Raw genomic sequence first — 13,453 nt, forward strand, 5'->3', positions numbered from 1 at the left:
ACTAGCCTATACAAACATTGATATGGCTCAGATTCATGGAAGTTTACATTTTAGCTGTACTAAACATCTGCTGCTCAGTATGTTTGGTTGGTCTGCACAATGTGAAATGTTTAGCATCAGCATTAATGATTTTGTTCCAGAGTAAAAACTGGGTAATTAGTATAAGCAGCCAAAACCTCCATTGGAAACAAGGCATGGGCAAACAAAAAAGCCAAGGCTTGAGAAATGTTTTTATCAGCAGAAAACATTTTTGCCATCTTAATCATAAGACGACGCCCTATTTAATAAATTAAAAAGTATCAAAATAAAAAACACTTTGGCACAAAGCAAAAGTGACAAACATGCAAACATGTCAAGTATAATCAGTGCAATTCGAAGACAAATCAAAAACAAAATTTCTGTTTTTTACTATTGATTTAAAAAAAACCAATAATGATTAGACATGAGTCTTGTAAGTAGGCTAAACGTCAGCGCAGACATATTCTCTTGAGATATTAATCTGAACATTACATTTGACTTTGAGCCAATTAAACCTGAAAACTTGAAAATATAAACATTAAAGTCATTTCTTGAAAGCCAAGTTTGTTAGTGTAATTTCAAACTCAAAAGAAAATCAAGATCATGAGTTAATCTTGTGAAAGCATGGTTTAATTTCACAGAACAGCACTTATTTAATAAGTAATGACTCCATGTATGACATTTTTAACTTGATTAGGACTCGTACTCTGAGAAGTGGCTCTTTATTAGAGAAGCTCCGTGAACCTGAAGGACTCTGAAACCATTTCTGAGTACTATATGAAAAAAGATGAGCTATTGTGTTACAAAAGGTTTTCTACCGTTAATTTCTTTGCATTGTGCAAATGTAAGAGCCGAGTGCAACTCTGCATAAAGCAGCCTTGAACTGCAGCTTTCTGCTTATCAGTGTGGATTTGATATTGCTGTTAGTGGAAGTGATAGTGTCAGTGGAAGCAGCCTCCAAACAGCTCTGAGGCAAATAAGAGATGGCACTCTGCAACGAATTAAAAAATACTGTATGGTGAATACAGTTGAGCACAAGAGGCAGGCTAACAAGTTAAAAAGGTAAAACCTTGCTGGAATGATATGAGAAGGACAACCAAATCCCAGCTTACTACAAATTAACAAGAACATTTTTGGCAAATGTATTTTCTTTGGCCACCATCTTGTGCTGATCCAAGAATTTCACCTCTCACAGCACAATGCGATTGCTCACGGCTGTCCCTGTAAATCATGGCCACAGTTCAGAGAAAAAACACACAAAGAAGCAGAATCCTATTCCATCATTGCTAGCTGTGGTGTCTGCCTGCTTTGAACTCAAACTTTCAAAGTAAATGCTTCAGCCACCACGGGACACTTAGCTAAGAGCATCAAAGCAGCGCCTAGAGGCAGGGGCTGGGACAGACGGTGGCTTCCCTCATGGCGAACCATCGGCTTGATTCCATGATCCTGAGCTACTCCACAACTGATCCTGAGATCCAACTATCGTACTGCAGCAACTTTAAGCCTCTGCACAAGATGGTGACCTCTCCGAGGAGGAACCATAAATTCCCTGTGGACAAAGTAGTCAGACATAGATTTCCAAGGTCTTAAATCCCATTTGCAATCAGATGATAAAAGGCCACTAGATATTTTGTGTCTGCCGCCAATTTCCATAAATTCTGCCCTTTACTTTGTGCCAATCTTTAAACACTTGAAAATGTATATACACGGCTGCACCCACATCAGACTGTTATTCCCGTTGCAATTCCCTATATGCGCCATTGTAGATGGTTAGAGAACAAGGATTTTGCAACTATAATGTATTTTGTGCACAGCATATATCTTTAGTAGATATGTACTTCTGATACTTGCTCCAGTGCGATTTGGGTTTGATACAATTTCCATCCCCTTAAAGTTCATTTTGGAGCCTTTTAATGCTCTCAGTTGTCGCTGGGATCAAGAAGCCAGCAGTTGCTACAGAAACTAATATCAGAGGTTAAACTTTTACATTTTGAACCAAGTGTGTTTGCCTTTTTATTTCATTACATTTACATTTGTAGGAACACTGCAAGTGCCAAGACAAGACAGGAAGTGTACTTACTTCTGTCTGCCTCTCAGATTTCCATATCTCCCTCTCCGAAGTAAAACTTTGAGCCAATAGCAAATAGTCTCTGCAGTGAGGACTCACCATCTGTCAAAGGGAACCCAATTAAGATCACACACTAACCAAGATGCGCGATGCAAAAGGAATGGTTTATTCAGCTATTGTTTAAGATTATGTGGAAAAAAACAACGATAGTTTAAAAGATGCACATGTGTCAGGGAACACCTCATAATAATTAGTATTTATTTCAAAATATGTATTTTAATATCAACTGAAATGAGGAAGAATGACAAATTTATTAATAACATATTTAAGTGATTGAATCTGGTGGAAATTGACCTGCAGTGAAGTTTTCAATTGCAGGAAATCAAAGCATACAGAAATTATCCTTAACATTAAAAGTCTTTTTAAATTTGTGTTTATTCAAAGATCAAAAATTTGAAAATGGGTCATTTCACTGTTGCTGCTCTTTAATGTACCTTTTTTAATTCAAATTTTAATATTTTGATCAAGCAATTGTTGTGACAACATGTCCCCAGTGTCCAAAAATAACAATATGCCACATGGGACGTAGAATGATTTTAATTAAGAGAAAAGTATCAGCCTTTGTAACGTTTTCAGCATTAATTGCCCAGGCATATACATCTGATGAGGAAGCACCATATGAAGCATATCAATGAGCCTCCTCTGTGATTAAATTCCCTTTTGGATTTGGGCTGTCTAGGCTGATACTTAGTCTGAGTGACCATTTCATTACCAGTCACCCGACAAAAGAGAAAATGTGGCCAGCTATTCGGAGGTCTGGGGCCAGGTTAAGGGCTGTCTGCTTGGTGTGTAACCATGATTAGTATGTTGGTGTAAGCAACACGATTGTCAGCCAATATTAACCTGAAGGTCCACTGCTATTAGATTCCCAGTCAACCAAGAAGACTCAACAAACTGTAACAGAGGGCAGACCTGCCGCCCCTCACCCGCACCTTGGGTTAGAAAGACAGGATTCTAACAGTTGTTGTTCTGTATGTTGAAACTTCCATGCGAAAGGTTGGTGTTTTTGATCATTTTCTGTACCTTTACCTCTGTGTGAAGCATTGATTGTTAGGGGGTTGGTATCTACTATTATTGTGAACATGCAGCGAACACTAGATTTCCAGAGGTGACTGAAGCTTGTGGCTGAGGCTTTGTGAAGCCGCACGCTGTCTGTGTGCTCAGTGTTGCACTACCAGTTTTGTTGCTAATTATTTTGATTGATTTTATTTCATTCATGGCTCAGTGCCGTTTGTTATGGGTTTGTTTATGCCATAGCAGGGACAGAGACATTGATTAGGCCTGACGCCTTTTCTGTGCCCGCAGTACACGGTGTATGGGAGGAGTGGTCACCGTGGAGCCTGTGCTCATTCACATGTGGCCGAGGGCACCGCACTAGGACTAGGATGTGTGCCCCTCCCCAGCATGGAGGCAGGGCCTGTGACGGACCTGAGACCCAGACTAAGCTTTGCAACATAGCCCTATGCCCAGGTATTATCTGTCTGTCTATAAATATATTTAAAAAATAACAGTATTAACAATTATCCATGAAGGCTTGAAGGTGAGAGGAATGTAAAAGGTATGACCATAAACTCACAGTTTACTTGATACACAGCTATATAATCATTAATCAATACAATACTGCAAAGGTGAGTAAAAAAAATGAATGAGTGCATTTTGTGGTGCATTGAAAGTAATAGTGCTTACACAATAGTGCGGTTTAGGAAACCCTGTTGAGAGTCAATACTGTGATACTGACGTCAAAATCACTTACCCACATTGCCTGTGAATGGTAAGCAGATTAGTGATGATGAGTTTTTCCACACAGTAAATGTTAGCTTTGCTCTGGTAACAGACTCAGTGAAAACCACTCAGTCCCAGACGCTTTCCCTTCGCTCAGACATGGAAAATAGAAGGCAGCTAACAAATAGTGACTGCAGTTTTTGCCTTTGACGTAGTAATAATCTAAATCTTAATATGAAGATATTCTTCAAAACACTGTATGCTCTATTCTTCTTTTTGCCTTTGGAACCTGTGGAAAAAAACCAAAGCCTGACTCTCCGCTGCAGTGCAGTTTTCCAAAATCCACAAATAGTCATGTGACTTTTTTTTTTTTTTTTTTTGCTTTCCACTTAATGTCTGTTTTATTGGCTTTCAATCTGAGAGAGAATAGTGATCTGAATATCTCCTCCCATTTCTGTCTGCCCTCTTTTTTCCCTACACTTGGGACATGCTTGTTGGGTTGTGGTTGGTGCCCCAGTGGACGGACAGTGGCAGGAGTGGAGCTCTTGGAGCGATTGCTCGGTGACCTGTGCCAATGGCACTCAGCAGAGGACCAGGCAGTGCTCAGCGGCCGCCCATGGGGGATCTGAGTGTCGCGGTCACTGGGCAGAAAGCAGAGAGTGCCATAATCCTGACTGCACAGGTAAAATCCTGAGCCTCTTAATTCTATATCCGCTTTGATGTCTAAATTCAAAATCATGATTTGAAACAGGGGAGAGAATGACGAAAACACTCCGCCCCCAACAGTCATAATCATTACTACAATCATGAGTACAACAATCATTCCTATGAACTTTAGATTGAACTTGAGATTAAATATGGAGCCTGATTTTACTGAGCTGTTTTTCTCTTTCTGTTGGCCACTGAAGAGCTCTGGAGCAAGAACCTCTGTTGTAAGAATCAAGAATAATGTTTAAGACCATGTTCTATCAATTGGATTTGTAAAATCCAGTTAGATATACTGTATGCCTTTCACATAATTCAGGGTTAGCTGTCCAAACTGTCTGTCAACATCACAGATGTATTAGAGGCTCAAAGATGTCAGCTTAGTGGTCTCCATCAGGCTTTGAATTGTCTGATCATATGAAGGGCCTGAACACTCTCCTAATCTCCTGATGCAATTTTGACTGAAGCAGCGTGAAGCAGCAGGGAGTTTTTTTTTGTTCTGTATTTCACTGGTATGTGTGTGGCAAAGAGACTCCTCTCAAATAATTGAAAGTCAGTGGAAATGTCATGTAACCAGTCAGCCAACCTTCTGCTCTCTTGGACCACTAAAACAGCAGTAAATGCTTGTGAATGTGTGTTTTCTTTTTGTTTTTTGTTTTTTTTTAAATCAAATTTGTGCGTATGATAATGAAGTGGGAGATGCTGTTGTTTTCCTCACAGTGAGAGGCTGCATTATACAATTTATTCTTTTAATGAAGCCTACCTATTTAGCAATTCTTATTTGTCTCCAAGGTGAGAGATCAAACATTAGTGAGACAACACAGTCTAAGCCATCATTTAGCAAGTCAGCACCATGTCCATGACTTCTAGAGGCACTGCCTTGGTTTGTCCAACAACAAAAAAAAGAAGAGTGGAAGGTAAACTCAGTATGATTTTTTCCAGAAATAGTCAAATACTGTGTGTCTTTGAGTAATTTAGAGTGCTAAAAGGCAACAGGCATTCTTTTAAAAAATGGAACGAAATAGAATAAAGTAAAAAAGAAAAAAGAAAGAAAAAAACCTGCCTAATATCTACATTAAAGGCCTGTGCAGGATTTTGAGTCAATGTTATGTGTTAGAAATTTGAAAGAATTTCTCCAGCACTGCTGACACATGAGCGTGCATCTGTCGGAGGAATCAGCTGCTCTGGTGTGGGGCAGAGGCTTCACTTTCTACTGGGATTTTTGATCAATGTCTTGTGGATAGTTTTAGCCCACAGATCACAATGATTTCTGCCTCTCTTCTCTTCTCTTTCTTTTTTTTTTTTTTTTCTTCAGGAAGCATTCCTGACAGAGGTTAGTTGTAGGACACGAAGTTCAAATGGAGGTGGAGAGGTTGAAATGAAAGTAGAGTGTGTTTCCTGCTCACAGGGTGTTGTATCTTTCCCTTCAGACAAGGGCATGTGATTTACTACACCGCTGAAGGGGCGCATCTGGGGTTTTTTTCTTGTTTTTTTTTTTTTTTGTCTAATGCGCAATTTAACAGTGTTCTTTACATGGGCATAAAACATGCTGCTTGCTTTGGAAACTTCAGCATAAATGTGTTTTAATATTGGCAAAGTGAGGCGAATAATCACCTCTCACAGAATAGCTTCTTTAGCCATAAAACACACATTCATCCTCCTGATTATTCAAAGTAATCCTGTTCGTTTTTGGAATATTACCAACAAACTGCATCAACAAACTGAACGCATGGATGGCAGAACAAATAAACGTAATCAAAAAATATATTTTAGATGTCACACACTAATTAAAAGCTTGAATAGCATTAGATAATCACTTAATAGTGATGTATCATCTTAGTTAATATTCTGCTCATTTATTGGCACATTTCATGCCACCGAGGGTGTCTGTTTCTAACCGGGAGTGATTCTGTTTTAGCCAACGGCCAGTGGAATCCTTGGGGTCCGTGGAGCGGCTGCTCGAAGTCGTGCGACGGCGGATGGCAGAGGCGAGCCCGAGTGTGTCAGGGGGCAGCGGTGACTGGGCAGCAGTGTGATGGCACCGGAGAAGAAGTCCGAAAGTGCAGTGACCAACGGTGTCCAGGTGAGCCAAAGGATAATAAGACTTAAAACTGAGGGACCACAGAGACGCTGGATAAAAGTAGGGGGAGATAATTATCTCTGCGGAGCCAGTGACACGTTTCGTTACATAAGATCAGTTAAAGCAGAATGTGAAGAGGAGATGCAGATAAGCGGGTTGTAGAGAGGATATGAATACGTATGGATATATATATATATATATATATTCCAATAAATGAAGAAATGGAGCTACTGGTGACAGACATACTGACTAATGCAAGAATCATGAAAGCTTACTGTGTGATTCTCAAAGTAATCTCTTTTTAAAGTAGAGTCTTAGACATAAAGTCACTTAATACTTCCATTCTCGGGAGTAAAGAAAAAAGTCAACTTCTTCTTATTATAATTACACACACAGTGCACACACTCACAAAAGTTGCGATTGAAAAAGATTCTACATTTCATTATGATCCTTTGAATGGCATGCTCCTAGTCACCAACACTATACAGCTTTGATTTCCTATATTTCCATACTATGTGTAAAATGAAGAAACGGTTGCATCATATTGGAAATGCCGAAAAAGCTCTTTGCATTGACCTAGCAACACTTTGCTCCTCAGCACCGTATGAGATTTGTCCTGAGGACTATGCAGTGTCGATGGTGTGGAGACGGACACCGTCAGGAGAGCTGGCCTTTAACAGATGCCCACCCAATGCCACAGGTAAAGACATGAGCAACATCTCCAACTGATCTTTTGTTATCACTGCGTAACTTCTAAACGGTATAGTGTGCACAGGGATTTGATATCGACTTTTTTATATCACTGTGAGCTGTCATCTTTCACTTAAGACCCATCTCGTGGGTGTAAACTGAAAAGAGTAGTTCTCTCATAAAAGGGGACAAAATGGTGGAATACATTTTAATATGTTAGGTGTGGATTCAGTGTGATTAATGCACCTAAATTTGACCTGTTTTCAAAGGATCTTTTTGTCTTTTTGAATCACTGATTTGCCAACAAGTGCAACTGTCACTTTTTACAATGGTAGAATTACCCTGCAATTATACACTAGTGTCATGGTTTCAGTGTTTGAATACATATCACAGTGTTACTGGTTTTTGCTATATTGTGAGGAATAATGCCAGACTTCTTCCACAAAACGAAAGCTTTCCTCTTAGAATGTGACAAGCCTTTTTTTGCTTTTTAAGTCGCCTGCCTAATCTTTGCATGGTACCAAGACTGCGTTTCCACATCTGAGAAGAAAGCGCACACACATGCCTTCATCCCATTTCCACATGCGGTGATGTAACTCATGGCTGCACCCGTCAGTGCACAGCTTGTGTACTGAATGGGGGGAGGTGGGGGGGGGGGGGGTGTAGATGTGATTCTGAGAGCATTGTTGAAGGAAAGCACACTGAGGTCTGCTTTCAGACACTAAGCAGAAGCTTTAATATGTGCACAGAGAGAAGAGCATTAGAGCAGAGGATGCGAGTTCTCTAACAGGGCGAGACTAACACTCGGCTCTTGAAGAGAAGAGAAAGGAAAAGGGAAGAGGCAAGACGATGAAAACAAAGCTACTGTGATACAGGTTACTTTTGTTCTTGCTGAAGGTCAGATTGCTAACAGACAGACAACAGAAGAGTGGGGCGCTGCCGGGTGCTAGAGTTGCATGTTGGGTTCGCATGGTAAATTTGAAACAGTCTGGTATTCTGAACTGACATTTCTCCCACAGCTATAAAGTGGCTAACTGGCAAACTAGATGCAGCAGCAAACACACTGTCATTCACAGATGGCCTACCTGAGGCAAAGTTATGGAGAGCAAGATTTACTAGCATGACATTAGCTTTCCGGCTTGACATTAGTTTTATGGCTAATAACTGCTCGGCACTACAAAGCTATTTGCAGCTTGCAGTGAGGACTTTTTGTGTTTTGTTTTTTTTTTTTTTCTTCTCCACTGTATGATGCTGTTGGAAATTTAACACCTTTACTGATTAAGAATTTCATTTACACCAAGAGGTGTCTGCAGGTCAGTTAGTCAGTGTGAGACACTTGGCTCCTTTATACAGTCAGACTAATTACTTTCCTTTACCGAGCAGTATCGCATTAATTAATTGCATTAATTATATCTAAAAAGGAAATTAAATGTATTCTTGTGAACCTTGCACTTAAAAGACCAAATTATCCCACTTTTTTTTCCCCCCTATATGCAGCTGAATTTGGATCTCATTACAGAGATGTGCTGTTTTAAACACAGTGCTGTAGTCCAACACATTCTGGCAAATCAGAGCTAACTTCTTCTGTTTGTCAGTGTTGGTGGAATCTCAGCATCTGCATGCACAGGATGAACAGTAATAATATGAGGGTGGTATATCTCTTTACAAGAGAACCAGGACCTTTAATGTCTGAGCAGGACCATGATAAAAGGGTAAAATAACAGACAGCCGACGTATTTCACGGTTAACTACAGAGCATCCTCCCTGTCAAAGCTGGTCCTGACCACTGGAGAAAAAAAAAAAGAGACCATGATGGACAATAGATCAGGGCAGGTCAAGTTTATTTCTAAAGCTATTAATCACAGTTCCAGTGTCAGGAGGTTTCACAAAGCCCACATTATGAGACTATAAATGAAAACAACACCTCCCAACCTTTGACCTGTAATTAGATCAAGGTCAAACTCACAAAACCCTCAATGAGCAAAATGTGAAAAGAAAAACCAAACCCCTCTCGGTTAGATCTCCTCCTTTTCAGGGCAGTCAGAAATGTAATGGCTGCTGAGAGCGGGTAAACAAAGATGAAATATTGATCAACACAGGCAGCGTAACAAAATGTGCGACACGAATGCAGCAAGACTGCTTGGGTGAAGCGTCCAAATGTGTTAAGGGCATCAGCGCCTACTCAGCCGTAGTCGCTGGCGTCATCAAGGTCATCATAGGAACTGCACCCAGTGCAGGGGAGTCAGCGCGGCCTCGGTCATCATGGATGACAACTGCCACCAGAGGCAAGAGGGGAGGAAAAGTGGAGAGGATACGTACTCACAGCAGATGAGTTTGTTCACTTTGTATCACTCAAGCAAAGGTTCACACGCTTGTAAACACACAAAGTAAACTTAGAGCAGCCTTCTGTCTAACTGGCCAGCCTTTCTCGAGGAGACTGGGTGACTCTGAGGTTCCGTGAGGGGCTAAAACACAAAACATGACATGGCACTTTTAAATTAGAATCCTGAATTTCTTTAATTATACAGTAAGGTACAGCATTGCACATGATTCTTCCATTTCTCTGTTACTCTTTTGGTTTAACTGTGTAGTGTGAAGTAATCCTAAACAACCAGTACGTTTTAAAATGTCAAACGTACTGAGTACCTTTAAAATGTGCATCTAGTCTAACACTGTCATTTTCAAGTATTTACATTTTTCAGGCTTTTTTTTATTTATTTTTTTTTAAGTGCACTTTTTTACTCCACTGACACCTGAAGTTACTAGTTACTTTGTACAAGAGGTTTTGCATGTAAAAGCTCATCTGCTGCTATTTATATGCATGTCTAATGAGAGCCCCAAATCTCAATTATCAATTGAAGTTCAAGTCATCCAGCTGACAGAGGCAGCAATTAAAGCAACAGAACCACAAGCTATTAAACCAACTTATCACAGGTTAATGCAGAGGAAAATGATCCTGTACTCCTAGCAAATAAATTAGACGCCATCCTGCAGAATTACAGGGGGAATTTTATTTGTGACGTGTGTTCAGTGTTTACTAGTAGTTGTTTCAATGCAAGGGATTCACTTTAACCAGTCGAATAATCCAGTAAGATATTTGTGATGATATTCAGCTCAACACAAAATCCTTGTCAGGCTGTGTTTTTTTTTATCTCTTAACTCCTCAGGTGGTAAACACTGTTTTAGCCTTCTGTCTTGAGGAAGGATTGTTTGAATAAAAATTCTCCTCTAATGGCAGCCGGGTTGAGGATGCCATAAAACTGGACAGCGACAGGTCAATGCCTCTGTGGAGTGCAGCCTTGGTTCTGATCAAGCACATCATCCGCTGGCCTGTATTTCATAGACAACCTACTCTACATACATCACTGGTGATGCGAGGACAGATGACAGAGTGGTCCAAAAGCACAGTGGAAGCCTCATGTTTCCCTCACTGACCCCGTTTCATCCCACCATGTGGATCAAACCCGAGAGGGATCCAATTCTAAATAACTGAAGAAAAAAAGACAAACATTTATTTTAAATATTAATATAAAACTAAAAAAATAAGATGTTTATGTGTTGAAATGTACCAAATTCACAAAACTGATGGGAGAAAGGATGACAGAGATGTCTAGGTTAGTGCAGGAAAAGGTTCCTGTAATGCTTAGAGACAGTTTTTATTATGAAACGGCAGCAAGTGTGGGGTTAGGTTTTGTTTTATAGGGTACAGCTAATAAACCTTTTTTTTTTTTTCTAAAAATTGTGAATTTTCTCTGCAAAATTGTTGTGCAAACAAAAAAAAAATGGTCTACGCATTTCACATTAAAATGATTTTTGGCCTTGGGCAATTTGTATCTTCCAGTACTGCTGAATTCACATTAAAATTGCATCATGCAGTATAATACTAAAATGAGAGCAGACTACAGGTCATTAAAGGGCCAAATAACTAATATCATTTAAAAAAAAAAAAGTCTTTCTGTAAGTGTTGAATTGAACTAGTGTTTCAAGTTAATACATAAAAATCTCATCTGTGCTTTAAGTAGCTGTCATCCTTGTCAGTGTAAAGCAATTCTTGAATTCAGCCTCTTCTTAGTGCTTTGTGTCTTTTTGCCACTTCTCAGTTAAAGCACAGTTTCTCTCAGTTTACAATGACCTTTAAGACACTCTGAACGCTGAAGTGAATCCCTAATTTCTCAGTATCAAACCATCATAAAACACACGTTACCACCTCTTTCTTTTTTTTTTCTTTTTTTTTTTTTTGAGCGTGAGGACTCGGGGCATGATCGAATACAAATGTGGAAATATTTTTTTGAGTGTTGACATTCATAACAAAAGGAAGCAAATAAAACCTCCCAGGTGAAGCCAGTTTGGATGGAGACGAATGCTCAGCGCAGTGTAAAGCAATGGGCCGCTCCTGTTGCCCTCTGGGTTGTCTCATTGTGCTGCATGGGCGCTCCTGGCACATAGCGATGTTTTGTGTGCACTCGTGTCTTCACCAGGTAGTAGCGGTGGAGAAGGTGGGTGTAGGAGGTGTGGTTTTGATCTCTCTCTGTCTGTGTGTGTTAGTGTGTGAAAGACAGAGGAGGAGAGAGAGAGAGAGAGAGAGAGAGAGAGAACAAGAGATAGCAATGGGTTTATCTGAAGCACGGATGCCAGGGGAAATGTTTTGTACTGTGGGAGTTTTCCTCAGGATGTCAAGCACCTGTGTTGGAGCGGTGGGGTGATGTGTGAAGTGCACTCCACCAGGTCGACAGCTGGGAAGGTGTGATGTTGGACCCCTATGTAGGATTTGTATGGGGATGTGGGTGGATATTGGGTGGTTCTGCTATTTCGGGATCACTGTTTAAATGCCTGACAGCTATCACAGCTGAGCTGCTGCACGCCTGAGTAAGCCACTGGAACTCGTATTAATACGGCACACAGTACATATATTAAAAGCCTGTGTCTGTTGCTTATAATACATATAAACCAGTTGTTCAAATAGAGCAGCACCTTTCCTTCAGGCGACCTCTCTCTCTCTCTCTCTCTCTCTCCTCTCTCTCTCTCTCTTCTCTCTCTCTCCCTCTTTCGAAAATGTGCCTTGAATCCACCGCAAATGTGTAATGGGTGACATCGGATTTTTGATGGTGAGTGATGGCCAACAGAAATGGACAAAAAGGAAAGGATAAGTCTCTCCGGAAAATATTTAATAATTCTGTCCTCCTCTTCTCTCTGTCCTTCCCTCTCTCCTGTATCCAACTCCCTCTACTCCTCCACTTCCATCTGCCTTTCTTTGGCTCTCCTTTGGTCTTAATCCCCCCACCTCCCACCCCACCTCTCTCTCCCCCATCCCCACCTCTACACTCTCCATCCTCATCTCCCCTCTCATCCGTCCCTCACTCCTTTTCCTCTCCAAATCTGTCGCTGTCTCCACCTCCTCCACAGGCACCACTAGTCGACGCTGCTCTTTGGATCACCGTGGTATGGCCTTCTGGGAGCAGCCCAGCTATGCTCGATGCATAACAAATGAATTCAGATACTTGCAGCAATCAGTAGGTGCAAAGTCAGCTCCCTCTCACAGCCTCTGTTTCCAATGCATCATAAATTACATCCCCAGTGCCCCCGTCCCCCCCCCCCCCCCCCCCCCCCCCNTGTTGGACCCCTATGTAGGATTTGTATGGGGATGTGGGTGGATATTGGGTGGTTCTGCTATTTCGGGATCACTGTTTAAATGCCTGACAGCTATCACAGCTGAGCTGCTGCACGCCTGAGTAAGCCACTGGAACTCGTATTAATACGGCACACAGTACATATATTAAAAGCCTGTGTCTGTTGCTTATAATACATATAAAACCAGTTGTTCAAATAGAGCAGCACCTTCCTTCAGGCGACCTCTCTCTCTCTCTCTCTCTCTCTCTCTCTCTCTCTCTCTCTCTCTCTCCCTCTTTCGAAAATGTGCCTTGAATCCACCGCAAAATGTGTAATGGGTGACATCGGATTTTGATGGTGAGTGATGGGCAACAGAAATGGACAAAAAGGAAAGGATACGTCTCTCCGGAAAATATTTAATAATTCTGTCCTCCTCTTCTCTTCTGTCCTTCCCCTCTTCCTGTATCCAACTCCCTCTACTCCTCCACTTCCATCTGCCTTTC

General features: G+C 40.9%; 1 protein-coding gene across 6 annotated transcripts in view; it reads left to right on the forward strand.

Annotated features, from left to right (window-relative positions):
• adgrb3 (adhesion G protein-coupled receptor B3) overlaps window positions 1-13,453 on the forward strand; it is a 115,567-nt gene that overhangs the window by 50,889 nt on the left and 51,225 nt on the right. For all 6 annotated transcript variants that reach the window (XM_022762872.1, XM_022762890.1, XM_022762907.1 and 3 more), the window contains 5 exons: window positions 3,452-3,616; window positions 4,386-4,550; window positions 6,492-6,656; window positions 7,252-7,353; window positions 12,747-12,853. In XM_022762872.1, coding sequence (XP_022618593.1) covers window positions 3,452-3,616; window positions 4,386-4,550; window positions 6,492-6,656; window positions 7,252-7,353; window positions 12,747-12,853 — 704 coding nt within the window. The remainder of the gene's footprint in view (window positions 1-3,451; window positions 3,617-4,385; window positions 4,551-6,491; window positions 6,657-7,251; window positions 7,354-12,746; window positions 12,854-13,453) is intronic.

The sequence above is a fragment of the Seriola dumerili genome, unplaced genomic scaffold (assembly GCF_002260705.1).
Source record: "Seriola dumerili isolate Sdu_G_001 unplaced genomic scaffold, Sdu_1.0 BDQW01000024.1, whole genome shotgun sequence".
Classification (NCBI taxonomy): domain Eukaryota; kingdom Metazoa; phylum Chordata; class Actinopteri; order Carangiformes; family Carangidae; genus Seriola; species Seriola dumerili.